The sequence below is a fragment of the Uloborus diversus genome, chromosome 5, assembly GCF_026930045.1.
Source record: "Uloborus diversus isolate 005 chromosome 5, Udiv.v.3.1, whole genome shotgun sequence".
NCBI lineage: Eukaryota > Metazoa > Arthropoda > Arachnida > Araneae > Uloboridae > Uloborus > Uloborus diversus.
Window position 1 is genome coordinate 170,893,160 of NC_072735.1, and position 21,907 is coordinate 170,915,066.

Here is a 21,907-nt window from a genome sequence, read left to right on the forward strand (position 1 = left end):
GTATGAAAATCGTCCTATATTTCCTATATTTTTGGAAAATGTCCTATATTTCCTATATTCCTGCTTTTTTATCCAATTTATTTCTTTAAAACAACAGTAAATAAACTATCGGACTTCGGATTTTTCGTCGAAAGTACGTGTGCAAACGAATTTAAAATTAAAAAACACAACTTACTAAATCCTGCAACAGGCATCTTCCCTCATTGGCTACAGCAATATGACGTCACTGTAGTGGGTGGAGTTTCGAGAACGAATTCTGAAGTTAGTTTTAGAATTTTGCGTTTGGCAACAGCAGTTTGTTTTGTTTTCCAGCGTGGTTTTTTTTCGGTTTTTGTTTTCGGCGGTATATTTTTGTGTTCAGTGCATTTTCTGATCGGAATGTTCTAATAGTCTTTTGCAATCTTTTCTTTTTGTGGAATTTTATGGAACAAAATATCTGTATATTTGTGCTACAAAGCATTGGGTATTTCCTGGTAGTTCTCAACACAAAGACGGTTTTTATTTATTTATATAAGCTATGTTTGTGACACTTCTATCCCTGCAAAAATTATGAGTTGCTGTGTTAATTATCAATATATTTCACTTTAATCTTTTTTTTTTTTTTTTTGTCTACAAAGTACACTTTTTTCAAAAATTATTCTTTCAACTACAGGAAAGTCATTTCAGGTGTAAGTTATAATTTTGTTTGAGGGTTTTTTTTAAACAAAATCATTGATAAGAATAAATAAATAATATGTATGTATTATTTCTTTTTTCATAGCGAAACTGTTCATATAATGTGTCCTATATTTATCCTATATTTTTTGTGGAAAATGTCCTATATGTGACAAGTCGATCACTTCTACCCCTGGTTAACTCATCTGACTTGGTTCTTTTTTACTAAAGCAGACCATTTTATGGGATTTTTCTAATTGTATTAACTATGGATTGTTTTGATGCAAAGTATTATTCTAAATTAACTAAGTATAAATTTTAATCAAATTAAAATTTTAAATTGACCTATGTTGACTAATTTCTGTAGTATGCAGGGTTGAAAATCTTCTGTGGATCAGCGATTTCCACTTTTTTCATTTTTTCTTTCATTTCTTTTGTTTTTAGGTTTTAAAAACCAATTATCAACCACGGCATATATCGGTCACGTCATCGATGAGACTACGGGAAACAATATAGGGAGATATCAGAACTGTTCGCTAAACGATGACAATACGATGTTGTTTACGATACAAAAAACTGGAATCGTCATAATTCTGCGTACATACTATCGGGTCACAATGCTGTGAAATCAATATAGAAAGATATCAGTGTTAAACAATAACGGTACAGTATCATTTACGTCATTGGTACCAGGTATAAAAATCGGCGGATTCGCAATTTTCCTTTTTTTTTTGTATTTTTTCCATTTCCTGACCAAGGGTTTTCAAGCTTTCAAGCAATCAATCTCCCCCCTCCATCACCATGATTTTTGCTGACTCACGTGTTCTTTCTAAGGTAGGAAGAAGAGAGGAACTTAGTTTCCCTAGTGGGGAGAGGGAAGGGCTTGAGAATGATATAGAAATCATCAGCTTTATACGCATTTTCGAAATCTGATTGCATCCACTTCCATTATACTCTCTCATTTCTGTCTACTATGCCAGCATACCACTCAGACCTTTACAACTTTTTTTAGACTATTATTTTCAATCCTTCTTATATTTTATTTTTTGCTGAAGACTTGTACACTTATTGTTTTGCCAGCCTATTTCAGTCACTTTCAAGCGATCTCGTAAGTACTCCCTCACCTCCCTTCTTCCCTGACCTTCCCATCAGGATTTTTGCTAAGGCAATCTTTCTTTCTTGGGTCGAAAGAAGGAAGTAACTTGCTGTTGGTGGGAAAATGATGGAGAGTGACGGTGCAATCGTTAGATGTATGTAGACGGTGAATCGTTAGATCTGTGCGCAATCGTTAGATGTAGCTTTTGAAATCCAATTGCATCCGCTTCTTTAACACTCTCTCATTTTTATCTACTATGCCATTCTACTGCTTAGACATTAATACCTTTTTGTAGAATATTATTTTCAACCCTTCTTTTACATATATATATATATTTTTTTTTTTTCCCCTGAAGACTGCCACGCCCATTCAAGCCAACATCATTTGTTAGATTTAGTTTTAATGCTTACCAGAGATATGGCTCTTAAAGATTTTACTGAATTCTAATTTATTTTAATTATAATGTTCTATTTTATTATGATATGCATGTAAATATAGGAAATTAAAGATGCATATACTCTCCAAGCATGACATAATGTTTAAAGCTGTTTTATTAATTTTAAATTAATTATTTTTATGCTAATGCTTAAAATGACCATTGAAGCTCAGAAACAGTTTTAGACTGGTTTTAGTTTTTTTAAAAATTGATTTTATACAATATACCCATCTGCTCTGCAAAACTTCAAAAATGCTTCTCAAAATCACCTCAGGTGCTCCTCAAGTTGTTTCTCCAAGGTTGGCAACACTGATAATGTCATTTTGTAATTATGGTGTCTAATGATTCCATTCAGCTTGCATTGAGTGTTTAATTATATGGAAGTTTTATAGCATTTGACGTCACATTATAAAGTTTTAATTTCATCGAATTTGTGGGCTGTAGGAAATTGAAAATGATAAAAAAAATTTAAATTTTTGTTAAAATCATAAATAAATGCAAGCTTTTTTTTATATGCTAGCATTTCTACATGTAAAAAATAATAAAAAAAAAATTCTATTAATATTTAAAAGACAGCATAATATCAATATATATGTATAGTGTCAAGTAATGTTAAAAAAAAAAATACAAATTTTAAGCCGCACAATTTTTCCTCTTTTTGACTATGTGCTGTTTTCATTCCTGTAAATGATCTGGAGAAAAAAAGGCAAGATTGCTGGAGCACCTGCCATCTATGCTATGCAATTGTACATTCACTTAATTTGATTTTATTTTTTGAACTTTTTAGCTTGAAGAGAGCTAATATGTTCAATGACTAATCATAAAACACTTGAATAGGCTTCATTATATTAAATATTTGATTTTTAACATAAGTTTCACCATAAGCATTATTATAACAAATATTCTTTGAGTTATAATTTAAATATATTTTGTAACTGAAGTTATTGCAAGTCCTTTAATTGGTAACTCATAGTTAAATAATTGGTTATTATCAAAATTTATTACACAGTTACACCTTAAATATATTTTTATTGTATTGTGCTGCTTAGTTGCAGTTAAATATCTCTTCCTCAGAGAAGTTTATTCATGTAAATTTTCATTTCTGTTCTTAATTAAAAAAAAAAATCCCTTTTTTTTTTAATTTTTTTTAGCAAGCTCCTTTTAATCCCCAGTACTTCTGCATGCTATAACAGGGGTCCCCAACTTTTTTTTCACCCAAGCAAATTCTAGAATACCGGCCAGATGGCGGATGCTACTTAGTATAGTTTTTTTTAAGTGATTTAATAATAGGACAATGTACCGTATTACCCCCCATTATCTGGCATGCCACAAAATTCAGGGGTCACCAGATTTTCAATAACACTTGCCTGGTCCTTTCCGGCATACGGGAAAAATTGAGGTTAGGAAGAAAATTGATGTTCAGTTTAAAAATGAATATAAGTTCTATACATATCTTTTTACTATTAAAAAAGCTTAATTTTGTAAAAATATTTACTAACAATGTCATTTGTTATTTTAACAAGAAAAATATTGTTTAATAACGAATAGTTTTATAGAAATTAAATTAAAACTAAGTAAGCAAACATAAGCATTACGTTACCACCCCTAAACTACCTTTCCCCCTATGGTTAAAGAATTTACCATACTATTCAATAAATAAAAGTTAATCTTGCCTCTCTAAAAGAAACCTAAGAAAATTTATTTTAAAAAATGAACAAATCACAGTAGCCAAGTTTGTTTCCGAATTGATTACTTTATTGGCATATAGTTAAATCCATTAATAATTACCTACCATAAATAACAAGCACATATTATATCCAATACACATTTTTTTTTTTTTTTTGATGAAAGGTTTCGGGATTCATTTATTTATTTTACTTACAGTGGTTTGCTTTCTAATTGGAACTGAGTGGGGAAATTGACTTTTATTTTGTTGCAAATTAAACCTCGAATTATCTGGCATGCCAGAAAATTCGAAGTTTCCGGCATGCTGGTCAACCTCGCCTTTTAAGGCATGCTGAATAATGCAGGGTAATACAATAATTAAGCCTATAAAAATTGTTGGTTATTGGTAATATTTTTGTGTAAAATAAATAATTAATAAATTATGCACACAAAATCTGCAAACAATTATTTTAAACTAAAAAATTAAATCTTAAGAGTCAATACGATTTTTTATCATTGCATTTCAGTGGCCATTACTTGATAATTAGGAGATATAATTATTCCTGCTTGTAAAATTGTATTTTTTCTTGCAAAGCTCACCAAAAAGGAAAGGTATTACTAGGGGGAATTTTAATTTTGATACTTTCGGAATACCGCTGCAAAGGCAGCCCACATCATCTCAGAACCAATAAACCTTCTCCCTTTTAGTGAACTCTCCGAGAAGTATACAGTCTCAAGCTCAGACTTATCACAACCACTATTATGTGGGAAATTTGGTTAGCTAAGATTTGCGACAAAAGGAAAAAATAGATTGGTCGTATTTCGCTTTGGGCTTATATCAATTTTAGGTGCCATTGCTACTTTTGCATAGCTAATAGCTAAGTATGGGAAAATTTTCACACTGCATTTTTTTTCTACACTGAAATATTTTTATCATCGTCATGCAGTGTTGGGCACACATAAAACGATCGGAGAGCACCATTGTGCTTGCAGAACTAGGGTTAGGGACCCCTGTTCTACAGCATGAATTAAAAGGATCTTTTGCTTTTTTTTTTTTTTTTTTTTGTTAATGTACAGTCGCCCCTTGCTATTTCATGCTTCGACTTTCGCGGTCTCACTACATCGCGGTTTTTTCTGTTTTTTTTTTTTTTTTCAATTATAGCAATGAGCCTTTTTTATGTTCTTGTGTAAAAATTTTCTTACGAGAATTGCAAATTATGGCTTTTAAGTAAGGTAAGCTCTTCTTACTTAGGGACTGTAGTTGTACTAGTTGAGGGTGTTGGATATAATTTGAGGTTAATGGCCTACAGCTAAGCTGAAAATTAGGCAACTCATTTCCAACTAAAAATTTGAGGTAGTGGTCTGCCCGAAGAAAATAAAACATGAATCATTCTTTACACTGAAAAACATTTATTTGACACATATTGAAAAATGATTACAACACAATGATTTGTTCCCCGAAGAAAAATTTAAAAAAAGAGATCTTACAATAAGTCCATGCATGGATCAAAAGTCCTGTTGATGTTCCATGGTGACACCTCACCGGTCGATGGACGTCATAGCAATTTCCACCAGAATTGCAGGCTGGTCAGTTCGTACCGCGTGAGCAACAGTTCACCACATCAGGGAAAAGACATACCAAAGATGGACACGATCTTCTTTCACCGGAGAACAAATGACCCACATCAGGGAAAATCATAACTTTTCACTTTGATAGACGTCATCACCACACGCGCTTTCCAAACTTAAGACATCAGCAGTGCTTTTTCAGGAAAGACCAGACCTCACCTGAGAGGCCAGTAGCGAAAATTTATGATGACATTTGACGAACACGTTCACAAAACACAAACAACACAAGACGAGTAGAAGAAAAGTAGCGATCGAGCTACGGCCGGTCTGCGTATTTATAGCCAGATTCGGCCTTTCCCGAAACAATGTGACGTTACATGATTTGCATATTGCCAGAACAACACAACTCGGTAATCACACAGCTTGCAGGTTGCACAATTCTTATTTAATTTGGCATTCAGCACTTAACACCTCAACATGGCTTCATCACGTCATCGACACGTGCTCTTTCGGAAGTTTACCGACGTCTGCCGAATGACGGCAACCAATCATAGCGTGCCACATGTTTTTCCGAACACTTCCGATTCAAACTCGGACATTTGAGTGTCGGTGGCAGGTGGATGGGATTCCCCGCGCAAGGTTTTTCTCCCGGAATGGCAAAAGGTAAGTCACAAAATGTTTTTTTTTTTTTTTTTTTTAAACAACATTGGTGAAATCCTTCAAGAACCAAAAATAAAGGCATTTAGCCCAACAGAGGGAGTGGAGGTTTAAAATCGCCAAAGAAAGTTTATCTCAATTTAACCTTAAATGCTAACTGTAAAGTATAAATCACTGTATTATTACTAGGTGATAAATGCATCTCTTAATGGTGTTCAACAACGTACTACTAGCTTTTTAAGCTGTGTGCGTAATACCTATGATGAGGATAAATGTAGAGGAAGAAAAGGGGCACATACGGTCCCTAATTGGAAATTAATTCATCATTGAACAAGTTGAAGTTGAGCTATTTTCATAGGTTAGTAGTAGTGTGTAAGAACTGCATATGTGTGTGTGTGTCTATTTCCCAATATAATTAATGTGATATCGATTCCGTCTAATATATCTCGTTTTCTCATATTTTGTGCAATATATTAAGTAATACAAATGTAATGTTGGATAAGGGTGCTGTTTCATGTCTAGGGGGCTCTAACTATGTTTAAAACAGGGTTGGTAAAAAAAAGTTTTTTTTTTTTTTTCAAAAAAAACAAAACAAAAAAAAAAAACGGTTTTTTTGGTTTAAACAAGGGTTTTTGGTTTAAACCGGGTTTTTTTTTGGTTTAACACTAGAAAGACGGAAGCGGTCATTTTGACCGCAAACGATTTTCAAATGCTCATATTTGCTGCGTTTAATTTTCAAACTCTTTTTCCTTCATTGACTTTTCCTAACTATTTATTAAGATCTTACAACAGTAATTTTTTTTTCTTTAGGATTATTATTATAGTTGCTATAAATGTTTATACCTAGAAAGACTGACTACGGTCATTTTGACCGCTAAGTGAACCTTTCTTTATGCATCCGTTTTCTTCTCTTATCAGTTATGTGTACTATGGACTATTGTTAGTTGTCAGGGTGAGTAATCTTCTTTTGAGCTTGAGTAGTACCTGCTGGTCAGGTTTGATTCTTTGAATTGTTACGAAAATGCGAAACATCTGCTGGTTGCATGGTTTCAGTTTTCTGCTATCTGCACATTAGGCAAAGTTGAGAAAGGTAAATTTGAAAAGCATGTGATTGAACACGTGAAATTACTTTGAGTCTAAAAAGAAGTAAATATAAACTGGTAAATTCCAAAAATGTTTGCTGGAATTCTTTTGTGCACCAAAGCATGTGCTTTGCTTGAAGCATTGACGTTTATTTTCTTTGATGATAATGAAGTGCTCAGTCACATAATTATCTTCATGATGTCGAGAAGAACCATTGACAAGCAAAGCTTTTAGGAGCATTAATTTCTGAAACTGTTGCAGATTTATCTAAAACAGATTATGGTTCGAATGAACAGTCTGACTTATCTGAAGAGAAATATATTCCTAGCGATGATAATAGTTTGCTTTCATGAGATTATTACAAATATTTTCCGGGGCCTAGATTTGCAGAAAAGGATTGTTCTTCTGAATTAGAATCCAAAGAAACCTCACTAATACAAACTGATGATCAATATATAAAAAGCAGTGAAAGAAAAGGGAAAAAGGGCCCGACGCCGAAAAAAAGGGGAAAATTTCAAAAACATAAAAATCAAATATTTCTCTAATTTCCTCCAAGTCACCTCCACTGATCAATTTCGCTGCATGTAAATAAGTATCGACCTCAGGAAAAAGATTAAAATTGTGTGAAATTAAACTATGCGGAAATAAATCTACGAGCATTTGTTCTGATTGCCAAAAAAAAAAAAAAAACTGTTAATGGCTAATATACAGCTGACCTGATAACATAAGTATTTCGAAATACTGTAAAAGATAGTAATGTACGGTATCTTGCGTTATTTAGATATTTTTTACACCAAACTTATGCATGGTTGATTATAGTACTTGTTAGTTATTACATGCTAAGAAAATTTCCTCTTTTTTGCTCAAATTTGCTCTTTCTCAATGCCAATTGTGTAAAGCATGTATTTGACTTGATCGAACATAAAATTAAAAAAAAAGCTATCTGAGACTTATTTGCAGACTATATTACGATTAAATTGTTAAATCAAATTCTGACATATTAAAACAAATCTTTTCTATGGTTAAAAATCCCGAAAGGAGGAAATTTCTAATCTTTTCAGTATGACGGTCAAAGTGACCGCTGCTAGTCTTTCTAGGTATACTCAAAACGCCGTCTTTCTAGTGTTAAATACTATTTGCGAGAAAAACAATTAATTTTCGGAAGATAATTAAGGTTCTATGTAATTAACAATTATTCAATTGTCACATTATACCTAATTTCTTGATTAATTAAAGAGATAAGAACAAAACTTGTAACTAAATTAAATAATTAAATTAGCTTTCTGCGGGGAAATATTGATTGAAATGTTTGACTTGATTAACATATTAGTATGCATGTATATATAGACCCTTTATGATACGAAATACTTCAAGAAGGGTTGTGATGCGGGTTAAGATAAAATATAATGAAGATCCAAGAAAAAAACTTTATAAAACCAACATAATATGAAAATTATTGAATAAAGGTTAAAGTTATATTTTTAAGCATAATCTTTTCAAAAGAACAATTTTCATATTTTTTCTTTCTAATCTTACATAATGCTGATTTTTATATACACAATGTCGCAAATATTGAAGTAAAGCAAAATGTACAACAGTACATGATTGAACAGTCAAAAAATCGATTGCTGCTGTACTGACAAAGTTTTAAAAAAAAGTGCTGCTCTATATTCGACTCCGTTCTTATTTTGGAAAGACTTGGAAAAGATATCGACTATCGCTAAAACAAAAAACCAAATCAAAAATACAAAAATTGGTGTAACATGGCTTAAATTACAGCTTATTTACTGGCATACATGTTGCATCCAGCATTGAAGTTTAAAAAATATTAAATGCAAACTCTTTAGAACAAATAAATGTGTAGCAAATTCTATTGCAAGAAAAATTTTTTGCCAAAAACGTTATATCCGTGAAGTAGAAACTTTTTTTTAAAATTTGATTCAAAAAATATTATTTGTGTTCACCTGCAGAACAAATCTTAATTTTTAGTATTTATCTCTGCAACTTAGCTAGGAACTTAGCATAAATGGAATTTTACATTTTTCAATATGTCTGGGGAAAATCAATGTAAACCTGTAAAATGGATTTTTTTTTGGCTTTTTTTTTAAAAAAAAACCAATTGGTTTAAATTAAACCATGGTTTAAACCAACGTGGTTTAAACCAAACAACCTTGGTTTAAAAACCTATTTCAATTGTCGTCAGTAAGTTTTATGCCTTCTAATTAGAAAAATATTCAGTTTAAAAATACAGAATCCTACTTCGCGGAAAATCAGTTATCACGGTGAAGCCTGGAACTAATTAACCACGATAAAGGAGGGTTAACTATATTCTAAACTAAAAAATAGACTTGGGTTATAAAAAGTTTCAAAGCTAGTATTTTTGATTGCATCCTTTGGAGGGAAAATAAAAATGAGGCTAAAAGTAGCGGTATGAAAATGAACAGGCCCAGATTTGTGTACCCACAGACCACCACATTTTGGGAGAGCCCACGTCCTTAAAGTAGGCAAACCACCCTAATTTTCGAAAAAACTTTATTTTGAGATTTTGAGAAATTTAGAGAACCCCAGTTCTCTGCTTTCTAAATACGCAATTTTTTTTTTAAATCAGTGAGTTATTAAGAAAACTAGAAGAAATTTACTAAACTCAAATGCACTGTTTATAACAGAAGTTTGCTTTTTCTTCCTCAATTTTCTCATAACCAAGTTATCAGTTTTATTTAAGCCAACAGCTCTAGCAAAAAAAGTATTAACTCTAAAGATTTGAAACTTTGCAAACATGGTACAGTAGAGTCTCGAAAATCCGAGTTAATTAGGGCTCGTTGCTACCTCAGATTGCTGAAAACTCGTATTATCCAGAAAATTCTCAGCAATTTAAATTTTACACTATTCTAATGGCATAAAGTACAGCACCTTTCACTTTCTTGTAAAGTGGAAAGGATGCATTTTCTGCACGAAAATTATCACTTAAGTTTCAACAAAAATTTAACTATTATTTACCTTTAAACGAATTTTTATTAGTTTTAATTTCATGATGTGTATACATCTGTTAGAGTGCAAACTTGAAGGCAGCCTAAAAATGCATTTTAATTGTCTCTAATCCCATTTTTATGAGTATTGCCCACACAGCAGTTTGTGTGTGCTTATGTAAGTAAAGTATTTCCCATAACTCAAAAACAATTAGGCATGGAGGGTTAAAATTTCACATCGACCACTCGTACGATGTCAAGTCACATTCAAGAGAGTCACTTCACATGTGGATTGGATTGCTATCGGATATTTCAAAAAGGCTATTTATTCGTTTCTTGTTGCAAAACAATGCTAATTTTAAGTTATTTTTTGTATTAAATTATTAGCAATTAATCTCTATCTCTAGTAGTCAATGGATATATTATGCCACCTGTCAAATTTTGACACCGGCATCTCAATACCTTTTTAATATATTTTATTGAATGTAGATAAAGAAATTATACTTTTATTTTGATGTAAATAATTTTTAGTTGTTAGAATTAAGATATGAATAAAGCACCTCGAATTAAACGGAACCTCTGACTTTTGAGAATCGGGTTTTCGAGACTCTACTGTAATTGAATATATTACTGTGATAAACCTCAAAAAATTAATGTACATGCAATATATGATTTTGAAATTATGATCAATTAAACTTAGGGAGCAAAAAACAAGTTTTTTTGTGGGGGAATTTTCAAACATTTACCCATAAAACCCTGTTTTTAATTATTTCCAAATTGGAGGATCATCTCTTGTATCTAACGAAGAAATAGACACAAAAAGTTTTAAAAATTATGAAAAAGTGAATGCACAGGAAGTATAAAGGAAATAGTAGCTTTTTACAAAAAAATGCCTTTTTTATTAGAAAAAACCTATCAAAATTTTTTCCCACCAAATAAGTAGTTAAAATGTGTTTATATCATATTTAATAATCCTAATAAGTTTTAAAAAGGTGCTTTGGATATTAAAGAAAGAAATATTTAGGGTGTTTGCCTACCTTAAGCACAATGGCCCAAGGAATAAAAAGAAAATTGAAAAAAATAAAACTAGCACTAAGACTTATTAACGTTGCAAATATATACTGCTGACCTCTAGGGAGTGACCCCGCAGATTTTGTTGCAAAAGGACCCAAAATTTATATATCCGGACCTGAAAACGAATAAAACTGAAATATTTTATTAATTGCAATTTCACATCTTGAATGACAATAAATGTATTTTATTTTTTTGATATTTCAAGTATTTAGTTTCATTGTTTTAATACTGCATTTTATTTAAGTTTTTCATTTTAAATTATTTATGCAGCATTTAACAATTTTCTATTTCAAAGGATCTTGTTGAACAAAAACTATGTTTTCGGATTTGGATTGGATATGTTTTTTTTTATTGTTTTAAAACTTATTCAAGTGTCTAAAATTAAAAAGTGTAAAAAATTAATTGTAAAGTTTTTGTTTAAAAAAAGTTTTAAAGCTTTGGTACAGAATTTTAAACTTTTGACAGTTGTTGTATAAAATTATGTGAAAAATATGTTTTTTATATCATGGTTAAAATCAAATAAAACTATGTTGTCAAAAAGTCACCAAACCTAATATAAACATTTTTATTTATTCATATAGATAGGAACTGTCAATCCTGTTAGAGACTTTCAAGAAATGACAAAAAATGGTGATCCAATGTTTTTTGCTCAGGGTAAGCTGTGCCTATTATTGCTCTTTTTCAATGCTCTATTTAATATATATATATATGTTGTAGACAGAGTTCGCTGATATATATCTATCAATATATATCATGGTATGTATCAGATATTTATTTTGAAAATATCATGACATTTTGGTATTTCTAATATTTAAAATAACTCCAGAAGCTCATACTTTGGAGCTTTTGATATGCTGTTGATCTCGTTTACTGGCTTTTCCTTTGTTTATCTAGATACAAATTACTTATTTTTTGACTTTTTAAAATCTGTGTTATGTTTAAAATTTGAATTTAACTCTGAAAAAATGCACAGTATACAGGGAGAACCCACATCCAGATGGTTTGATAGTCGTTTGTCAGGTATACATTGAGAAGAAAGAATTTATCGTAACAAAATTAATTATAACTCCAAAAATAATTTGAATTTCCATAAATCCTTATAGATTTATTCTTAAAGATCTAAAATTTGACAACATGAAGAGAAAAAAAAATTCTATTTTTTTTTTGAATTTCTAGACTGGAATACCCCTTTAAGGAATAGTTATTGGGTTGTTCTTACAGAAACGGAAATTTTCATGTCATTGTTATAATTTACTAATGTTTTATGACTTTTACATATTTTTAATTTGTTTAAATACTTTTTTGAATTGAGTTAAAACAAGGTTTCTATATTTTATTTTAAAGTAGCTGTGTTGCCCGACTTTGCACAGTCTACCTTAAAAATAAAAGTTATATCAAGTGACCCTTTTCAACTATCAGGCTTGAACAAAAAAAATCTGTAAAATTTCCCACCAGATTGTGTTTTAGTTCATTAATGTAACATTTTCATCTGTACGAATCTGTAATAACAAAATTATTTTATCATTCAATTTTTATCTTCAAACATTAGAATAAAAATGTGAAAACAATGTTAATGAAATATGAAAAATACAAATAATCGCATACATGTGTTTTGTGTGTATCTCATACATGAGGGTTATAAGGAGAACCTCTTTCAATGTTGAAGCTGTAAACTAGTGGATGAACAAACATCTGACAAAAGCTGTATTTGGATGTTCTTCTACATGGATATAACAATTCTTTGTAACCCTGCTTTGTAACCACATGCATGCAAAATTTGCATTTCTTGTATTTCATTAACATTGTTTGCATCTTTTTATTTTCAGCAAAAAAACAGTGTTTTATTGAGGTAACCAAACTGAAGTTTTGGTCAATGTTTTTTTTTTTTTTTTTTGGAAGTAATAATGGTCTTTAAATTTTTAGCTGTTTCACAAATCATTGAAGTTGTATGGACTTACCTGGAAGATGAAAAGAATGTTAAGTTATATCATTCAAAAATCCTTGGAGTTTGTAAAGAGCTAAGGGCATCTTGCCTCAAGGTGAGCTAATTATAAATGTATTTTCACAATTTAAAAATTTCTGTTTTTTTTTTTTTTTCGTTGTCATCAGGCTTTGTTCTAAAACATAAATATCCTTTTAAAAACATATTCATTTTTAAAAATATACACATTTCAGATGTTTATTTATTTATTTTATTTATTTATTTATTTATTTATTTATTTATTTATTTATTTATTTTTTTTTTTTGACTTATTACTTTTATCATGTATTGTATAAGATCCTCAGTAGTAACTGTTTTAATGGACATCTGTATTTAAAGGGCATTGTTCTTGTCCCAGTCCCTTTGAATAGTTACTTCTATGTATTTAACTCTGATTAGGGATGTAGATGTATAAGAGATACATAGACAAGATTTACAAAAATTAATGATGTAAAATTGATGTTGTAAATAAAAAAGAACTATTGAATCTACTTTAATATTATACTTCACTTTTCTTTAAAGATAAACTCGTGAAAGTTTGACACTAGCATGTGCTAATAATAAAGTTTGTATTTGAAAATTTTTGCTGTAACCAATGTGCATGCTTTTCCCTCTCGGGAATTAATTCGTGAGGGCACATTGCCAACAGGTAGTACACAGATCTTTACACGTTTTGTTTAGAAAACTTGATAGGTTAACACTAATCATAATTAACATTGTATTGCATTGTAAATTTTGTGACATCTAATAAGTCTATGAACCAAATCCTTCGAAATAATTTCTGAAAGTAACACATATTTTAATTAAATATATATAACTATGATTTTTAATTTGTATTGTATAAATTCCGTAAAAATAACGATAAGATTTTTTACCAGGTGTTTTACCACACTTAGAGGTACCTATGTATAAAATTTAGTTAAAATTTAAAGGGATCTATAGTGAGTAAATTTCTGTTGAAGTTACTCCGTTTTTAAGTCAAAAAATTGAAAGCAAACCCTTACACAGGGTGGCGACAGGTCAGGGAGATCAGGGAAAAGTCAGGAAACTTTATTAATCGGAAAAATCAGGGAAATATCAGGGAATTTTGAAAAAAAAAACAAAAAATCAGGGAAAATGGATTTTATGAGGAAAAAAAATTTTTTATTTGCTTTACAAAATTAAGTACTCTAATTCCCTATGCATTTTCCGCCAATTATCTGTTTAAAAAAAGTAAAATTAATGAGGTGCGATTATATACTGCTGCATATTTGTGCATCTTTTTCCCTCAATGTCAAAGTATTGAATCTTACTTATTAACCACAGGATGAACTTCCTAAGATTGCTTCTGTGTCTGTTTGGTTGTTAATTTTACCTAGCTTGAAATTTCCTTTTACGCTTTCAATGCTACGTAAAATAAGCAACCATACAGACAAAGAGGAAGCCTTCATTAATGTCTTAGCTCCTTTGCCTTTATTCCATTATCTCAAAGTAGTTAAGTTCTGTAATCACGATTTAAAGAAGAAATCTTTTTGGTTTTTGAATTAATACTATAAAAACTAAAAAGTTATTACTTCTTCGGGTTTTTAATTTAATTGCTAAAATTGAACTTTCAATAAAAAAAACTTTGTGTTTTTTGCCGTTATACTATTTGTTGTCACCGCAGATTATAAAGGTTTTCTTTTCTTCAGACTGAAGTGATTCTTTAATTTTATAACCAAGTTGTATTCTTCTTTTATATATTTTGAAATAACTAATTGCTTTTTCTTTTTTCCTTTTTTTCCCCTTGCATTTCAAAGTTGTTTGTTACAAAAGCAATCTAAGATTTTTTTTTTGTTATATACTGAAATCATTTGAAATAGAGTTAACATGTGTACTTAAGTAAATATCTTAATTTTTTTATTGTTAAAATGCTGTATTCATTCATTAAAACCTATTTTCTTGATTAGAGAAAAGCTCCCTATGAATGGATGTCAAAAGATTTCATCTGTTTTGCATAAATATATCAATTAGTTATATAAGAATAACTACATTACTTCTATTCTTTCACTAATACTTGTTATTCTTGCAACAATTATTAATACTGTTTGAAAACTTAGTTCAAAATAATTTCAATTACTTTTTAGTTCTATCATAAATACACATATGTTTTTAGGAGTAATTTTAATAGTTTCTTAAAATTCTTATGCTAAGTGGTTTCTGGAAGTAAAGTTTTTTTTTTTTTAAATATCTATAATCTTTCCATGTATAAGAATTTAATATACTGTTTTGTAGGAAGGGAAAAAAAAAGACAATTTTTTTTTTTTTGGAAAGAAAAAAATCCATTAACCATTTTATTAAAAAACTAGTGGCACAGCTATGCCCGTAATAGAAAAATTAAAGGTCTTTTGGTTCGCTTGTATATTTACAAATAATGTATGGTGAATTTTCTCGCCAATTGGCTTGTACCGACGTTACGGTTCCACGCTATGATAATTTCGTATCTCGCCAATTGTCTCGTGCCCATGTTACGGTTCCACATTATGATGATGGCACCCGCACGGCTTCGCCCGTAATAGAAAAATAAAAAGGTCTTTTGGTTCGCCTGTATATTTACAAATAATGTATGGTGAATTTTCTCGCCAATTGGCTTGTACCGACGTTACAGTTCCACGTTATGATAATTTCGTATCTCGCCAATTGGCTTGTGCCCATGTTATGATACCACGTTATGATAATTTCGTAATTTATGATAGTTTTTTTTTCTTAAAATTTGAATAAAAAAAGAACCACATCGAATTTTCGAAAAATCGCTTCGAGGTGCACACCCCCATGCTACATACTAACTTTGTGCCAAATTTCATGAAAATCGGCCGAACGGTTTAAGCGCTATGCGCGTCACAGACATCCTACGGACATCCTACAGACATCCTACAGACATCCTACAGACATCCTCCGGACAGAGAGACTTACTGCTTTATTATTAGTAAAGAAGTAGCATTTTTTAAAAATATATCTTTAGTTCAACAACTTTACACAACTTAAAACGTTTAAAATACTGCATTTTATACAAACATACAATGGATTTCAAGTAGAGCAAAGAAAGAAAACCATTATCATTGGTAACATAAATCAGGGAAATTTGGTGAACTTAATCAGGGAAAAGTCAGGCGACAGAAACTGTGAAAACTTTTTTTCACAGTTCCTGTCGCCACCCTGTTACAGGAAAAAATGTAGGAGGTTATACAAGTTAAACTCAGTTTAAATGCAAGCTTAGATCTTTCTTGGAATTTTTAAAAAATTAAAGTTCTGCAAATTTTTTTTATGGAGTTACAGCCATTTGTATATCTCTTTGTGTCATTCAAAATGTCAGCAGAAAAATAATTTTGGCACATATTTAAAGGTTCATAACTTTTCAACCCCTTTATAATTTAACTAGTGGTACTCGCACGACTTTGCCCGTAATAGAAAAATTAAAAGGTCTTTTGGTTTGCCTGTATATTTACAAATAACGTTTGGTGAATTTTCTTGCCAATTAGCTTGTACCCATGTTACGGTTCCACGTTATGATAATTTCGTAATTTACTCGTCCATCTTATGATAGTTTTGTTCTTAAAATTGGAATAGAAAAAGAACCACATCGAATTTTCAAAAAATGGCTTCCAGGTGCACACCCCCATGCTACTAACTAACTTTGTGCCAAATTTCATGAAAATCGGCCGAACGGTCTAGGCGCTATGCACGTCACAGAGATCTAGACATCCTGCGGACATCCAGACAGACAGACTTTCAACTTTATTATTAGTAAAGATAATCAATATCAAAAAGTCTTCATGTACACCAAATTTGAATAAAATTGGCGATGGTAGGTGTCATTTTTGAAAATCCTGGTTGATTTGACATGGAATGACCCTAAACTTAAAAGGTGAACTGCTGGAGACCTTCGAACTTAATGTTTGCTTGAAAAACAGAGTAACAACTCACTGAAATGATTGTGAAAGAAGAGAGAAGCTCTCTCTCTTCATGTGGTTTTCTCAAATTTTTGAAATAAATTTATGCAAGTGCAACATTTTTTTTTTTTTTTTTGGCGTTTTTATTTATATTCTTTTTTTAATATTTGGTTGTGCATAAAAATTAGTGTTTCTGTTTGAATTTAATCTGCAGTTTACATAATCTGAAATTAAACAAAATGCTTTTTTTTGTAATTCAAATTGTTTTAAATAGAAAAATGTTTTTAGTGTCTTTGACAAAGTTCTTTTAAAGTGATTGTCTTTGGGTATGACTGCAAAAATTGCCCTTTTGCAAGAATAAACCTGGAGCTTGTAGTTGTCCTGACAATTCTGATAAAAGAATATTTGTCTTGATATTTAGTGTTTTGTCCTGATGTTCCTAATTTTGTTAAAAATATACTGGTTTTATTGGATTTTTTTCTCCATGCAGTAGTGCTAAATCTGTACCAAAAGTAATTTCCTTTGCCAAAAAAGGGATTTCTTCTAAGTCTAGAAATATTGCCAATATATGTTTTGGCAAAAAATTGTATCTGTGTTTGAGATTTCAATCCTTTTGCATCCTAAAATGTTTCAAGTTTTGAAAGTCGAAAGTTATTTCAATATATGCTACTCTAAATCAACTTATTTGTTATTTTAAAAATTCATTAATATTTTTTACCAAATTTAAGCTATTATTAATTTATTGATAATTAATGTTTTTTTAAGAAAATCCACAGCTACAAAGGATTTTCAGATTTTTTTAATGATGTATTCTCTATTTCATTAAGTTTTTTTCTTGAGATAATTAGATTATGTGAAAAGGGTAATTTTATTTTGCTGATTAGTTTTGCGGAAGAATGCTGATCACCATTTTTCTCTTTAATTACATAACTTAAGGTGTAGTATTTCCAACACCTGTTTTTCTGATAAATATTATTAAATTGATTAAATAGCTCTATTAAGACATTTACTTGGTAATAATTAGAGATAGTACTAAGTCCAATATTATAATTAACACCCTACACTACACACATTTAAGAGTAATAAAAGTGTTTTGATTTTTGTAATACCACTTTGTGATTTTTATCAAAGCCACTACAATGTCTGTAAACCAGCTTTAAGTCTTTTTATATGACTGCTATGTTAGGTTTTTCATAACTTGAGAATAGTAGAAACAATGAATATTTATAAACTAGTGGTACCTGGACGGCTTTGCCCGTAGTACAAAATTAAAAGGTCTTTTGGTTTGCCTGTGTATTTACAAATAATGGATGGTGAATTTCTCACCAATTGGCTTGCCCATGTTACGGTTCCATGTTATGATAGCTTGGTAATTTACTCGTCCATCTTATGATAATTTTGCTTGGAATAGAAAAAGAACAAAGTCGAATTTTTGAAAAATCCCTTCGAGGTGCACACCTCTATGCTACAAGCTAATTTTGTGCCAAATTTCATAAAAATCGGCCAAACAGTCTAGGTGCTACGCGCGTCACAGACAGACGGAGATCCAGATATCCAAACAGAGAGACTTTCAGCTTTATTATTAGTAAAGATGATACCTTTCTCAAAAAGGGTCATTACAAAAAATAGACAAAGGGCTCAAAAAATGCACTACAGAACCCCTTAACGTGTAACTAAGTCACTACTAGGATAATTCAATTCCTAAGCATACCTTAAACAAGGTATCTCTATTGTTGGAAATATTATTTACTTTTTATTTATTTATTCATTTGCCGTTTTCCATAATCTAAATTCGTTATGGGCCATATAATTGTTATGATAATTTACATTAAGTTATGGTATTAATGACTGCTGTCTATTTTTTAGTTCAATGCTTTTTACTAACTGACTTCTTTAAATTGGAAAAGAAAATGTAGCAACGTTAAATTACAATTTTGCACATAATTATGGGCACTTGTTTTCGGGTTTCAAAAACCCCAAAATAGCATCTGCAGTTCTCTGCAAATTTGTGTGATTTAAAATTGCTAGATTTTCTTTTATTTCTCTCTGCTTAAAAGTATTTTGTTCTTATCTTTAAATTGTATCTGGGTGGATATTTCCATATTTAGAAATTTAGACTTGAAAATTGTTTGCCTTTTTTCTATTCTGAAATAAATATGAACCACTTGTATGCTAAGTAGTGCTATGCATTTATGTTACATTGAAATTTCAACGAATACTAACATTTTAAAAAAAAATGAAAATGTAGCATTTGAAATTTTATAAAAACATATTAAATTATTTTTTTCTGGTTTAATTACTGTACTTAAGTTTAATTGACCTTTTTTAGTCTCAGCAAACCTCAGAATATAACTCTTTTATGAAAGCATTACAAAGTAAACTGCTTGAAGTTGATTCAGATCTATGGATGAAAATTAGAAATGGTTTGTATTCACTGTTTCTGGTGTTTTCATTTCAATTTATTGAATCTATTAATAATCTTTTAATTGACATTGATTCTACTTATTTCAGAAGGCATTGGGTTGATATCAAAGTTAGAAGTGGAAAAAAGTGATGTAACCAAATTTGAAGCAGATGCCTTCTTGAATGCTACTGCTAGTGTTAAAACTGAACTGGAAACCAGTGAAGAAAATCATGCCTCTGTTGATAACAGTGATTATGATGCTTTAGTAAGTAGCAGCTAGAAAACTGTGTCATTTTTTTGTTTTTTCCAATTATATTTTCATTGGTTTCATTTATTTATTTGTTTACTGCATTGAGCAATCAAAGGTTGTTCATTGTTTTCTTACCATCAGAAGTGGCATTTTGCACCTTTTTCAGATTCTATGATTTTTTCTGGTGTGACAAATTCAGTTCATGAAAATTAAACTATTGAGATAGAACAATGAAATCCCCCCTCCCCCCAAAGGAAATCTATGTTTCTGCATCCTGTAAACATTTCAAACATATTTTTTAATTCAAAATTATTCTTACTTTGTACTATTTTGGATTAAAAAAAATAATAATTGCATTAGTTACTATAATTTTTTAATAACTTGATTTAACACTGTATTTTACACCTCCCATGGACATGTCATTGAATATTTTCAGAGCTTGCCAAAAAAAAGAAAGAAAGAAAGAAAAAAAAAACTATAATATTGATGTTCAAAATTGTAAAAAAAAAGTAATAAGCTATTTTGAGAAAAGTCAGTTTAAAGGGTTAATCCTATTCTGTTTTTTGATTGCTCACCTTTTAGTTACGTTATTTTTTTTGGTCACCTTTTAGTCACCTTTGTTTTCAAATTTTTCACCTCTCTCACATTTTCAAAGGCCATCAGCACTCCTCTGCATGTCAGATAATTGAAAATATGGATAATCTGGATAATAAGTTTAAAAAATTATTAAAGAAGTAAAACTTACCATTTATTATACAAAAAGTTATAACACAACCGAAGAGTATAACTACTGATAATATAAAATGTGTCTGTTTTTATTCAGTGTAAATAAAAAAAAGTGATACAGTAACCCTTGCTTTTGGTACCATTATGATTGTGAATAATCTTATTACATAGCTAATTTAATTTCCTTTTTTTTTTCATCTTAGAAATTGAAAACAAAAAAAAAAAACTCAAAACCTGTTTGCAATCCTTGAATGCAAAAGCTTTTAATTTGTCAACAACACATTATTTTTTCCCCCTGTCTAAAATATGTAAGCCATTCTGATAATCCATTTTCTGTTTTAGTTGGATGAAATGTGATGCTACCTGTTGTTACTGAGAAGCTTGGAAAATCAAATAATTAAATTGAATGCACTTTCAATTCATATTTTTGTAACATATTTTCTGTAGTTATGATCGAGTGGAAGTTTTGTAAATAAATTGGTTTACTCTGTGATAATTATTTTTTATAATAAAAAAAAACCATAATATTTACTTCATGTTATTACTGAGTTCTTATTTTTAAGTAATACTCACTCTCTTCTTATATTTCACACTTCATTGGTTGTCACTATGAGTTTCTTTTTTTTTCTGCTTGATGTTCTCTGCAACTGCAATATTCCGACGATGTTATTTAATAAACATAGAGCATTCAACATTATTATTATTATTATTATTATTTAAAAATATAATTGTGAATATAGACTTAAATGTGATAATGTAAATAAAAAGCTAATCATTGTTTTTTTCTGCTAAAGTGATAGTTATTTTACGCCTTGTTTTTAAAGCTTGATGTACCTTATAATATATTACAGTATGTTATCAATACTTACTTATGTAATATCTAACCAGTTTCGCATTTGTAAGTAAAGGAATGTGAAACAAAGTGAAATGGGGAAATATTTGCTCTCCTTTTAGCGCCATCTTTCTAATAATATTTTAACTGTGTAGTAACAAAAGTAGGCTATTCAAGTTAAAAAAAAAAAAAAAAAAAAAAAAAAACATCTGAAAATTAAAAAAATACGATAATACAAGCAATTTTCAAAAATTGATACTCATATTGTAACATTTTGCTGTAAGTCAGAATTTTTTTTGTCATTATTAAATGATAAAGTTCTTCTTAATATTATTTTAAATATTAATTAAGATCTACTAGTATTCAGTGAAGTATTTATTTGTGTAATATGAAGCTTATTTGCATTTTAAATATTTTGCATAATAAGTCAAGTGCATGCGGGGCAAAGTGAAATAATTTGTTTCATTTACTTATTCAATCTTTTATCAAATCACTTATGTATTTATTTATTAACTACAGTGAAGCACCGTTTATACGTTTTTGAAGGGACTGTATGAAAAGAGCATATAAATGAAAAAAACGTAATAGATATACGTTAATGTGTAT

At 30.0% G+C, this 21,907-nt stretch overlaps 1 protein-coding gene across 1 annotated transcript in view; it reads left to right on the forward strand.

The window, feature by feature from the left end:
- The window catches only part of LOC129223279 (X-ray repair cross-complementing protein 5-like), a 48,045-nt gene extending 27,092 nt beyond the window's left edge, over positions 1 to 20,953 (forward strand). The window contains exons 12-16 of the mRNA XM_054857845.1: positions 11,782 to 11,854; positions 13,124 to 13,239; positions 19,419 to 19,512; positions 19,601 to 19,758; positions 20,812 to 20,953. Of these exons, the coding sequence (XP_054713820.1) occupies positions 11,782 to 11,854; positions 13,124 to 13,239; positions 19,419 to 19,512; positions 19,601 to 19,758; positions 20,812 to 20,826 (456 nt within the window). The 3' untranslated portion in view covers positions 20,827 to 20,953. The remainder of the gene's footprint in view (positions 1 to 11,781; positions 11,855 to 13,123; positions 13,240 to 19,418; positions 19,513 to 19,600; positions 19,759 to 20,811) is intronic.
- Positions 20,954 to 21,907: the final 954 nt, after the last annotated feature.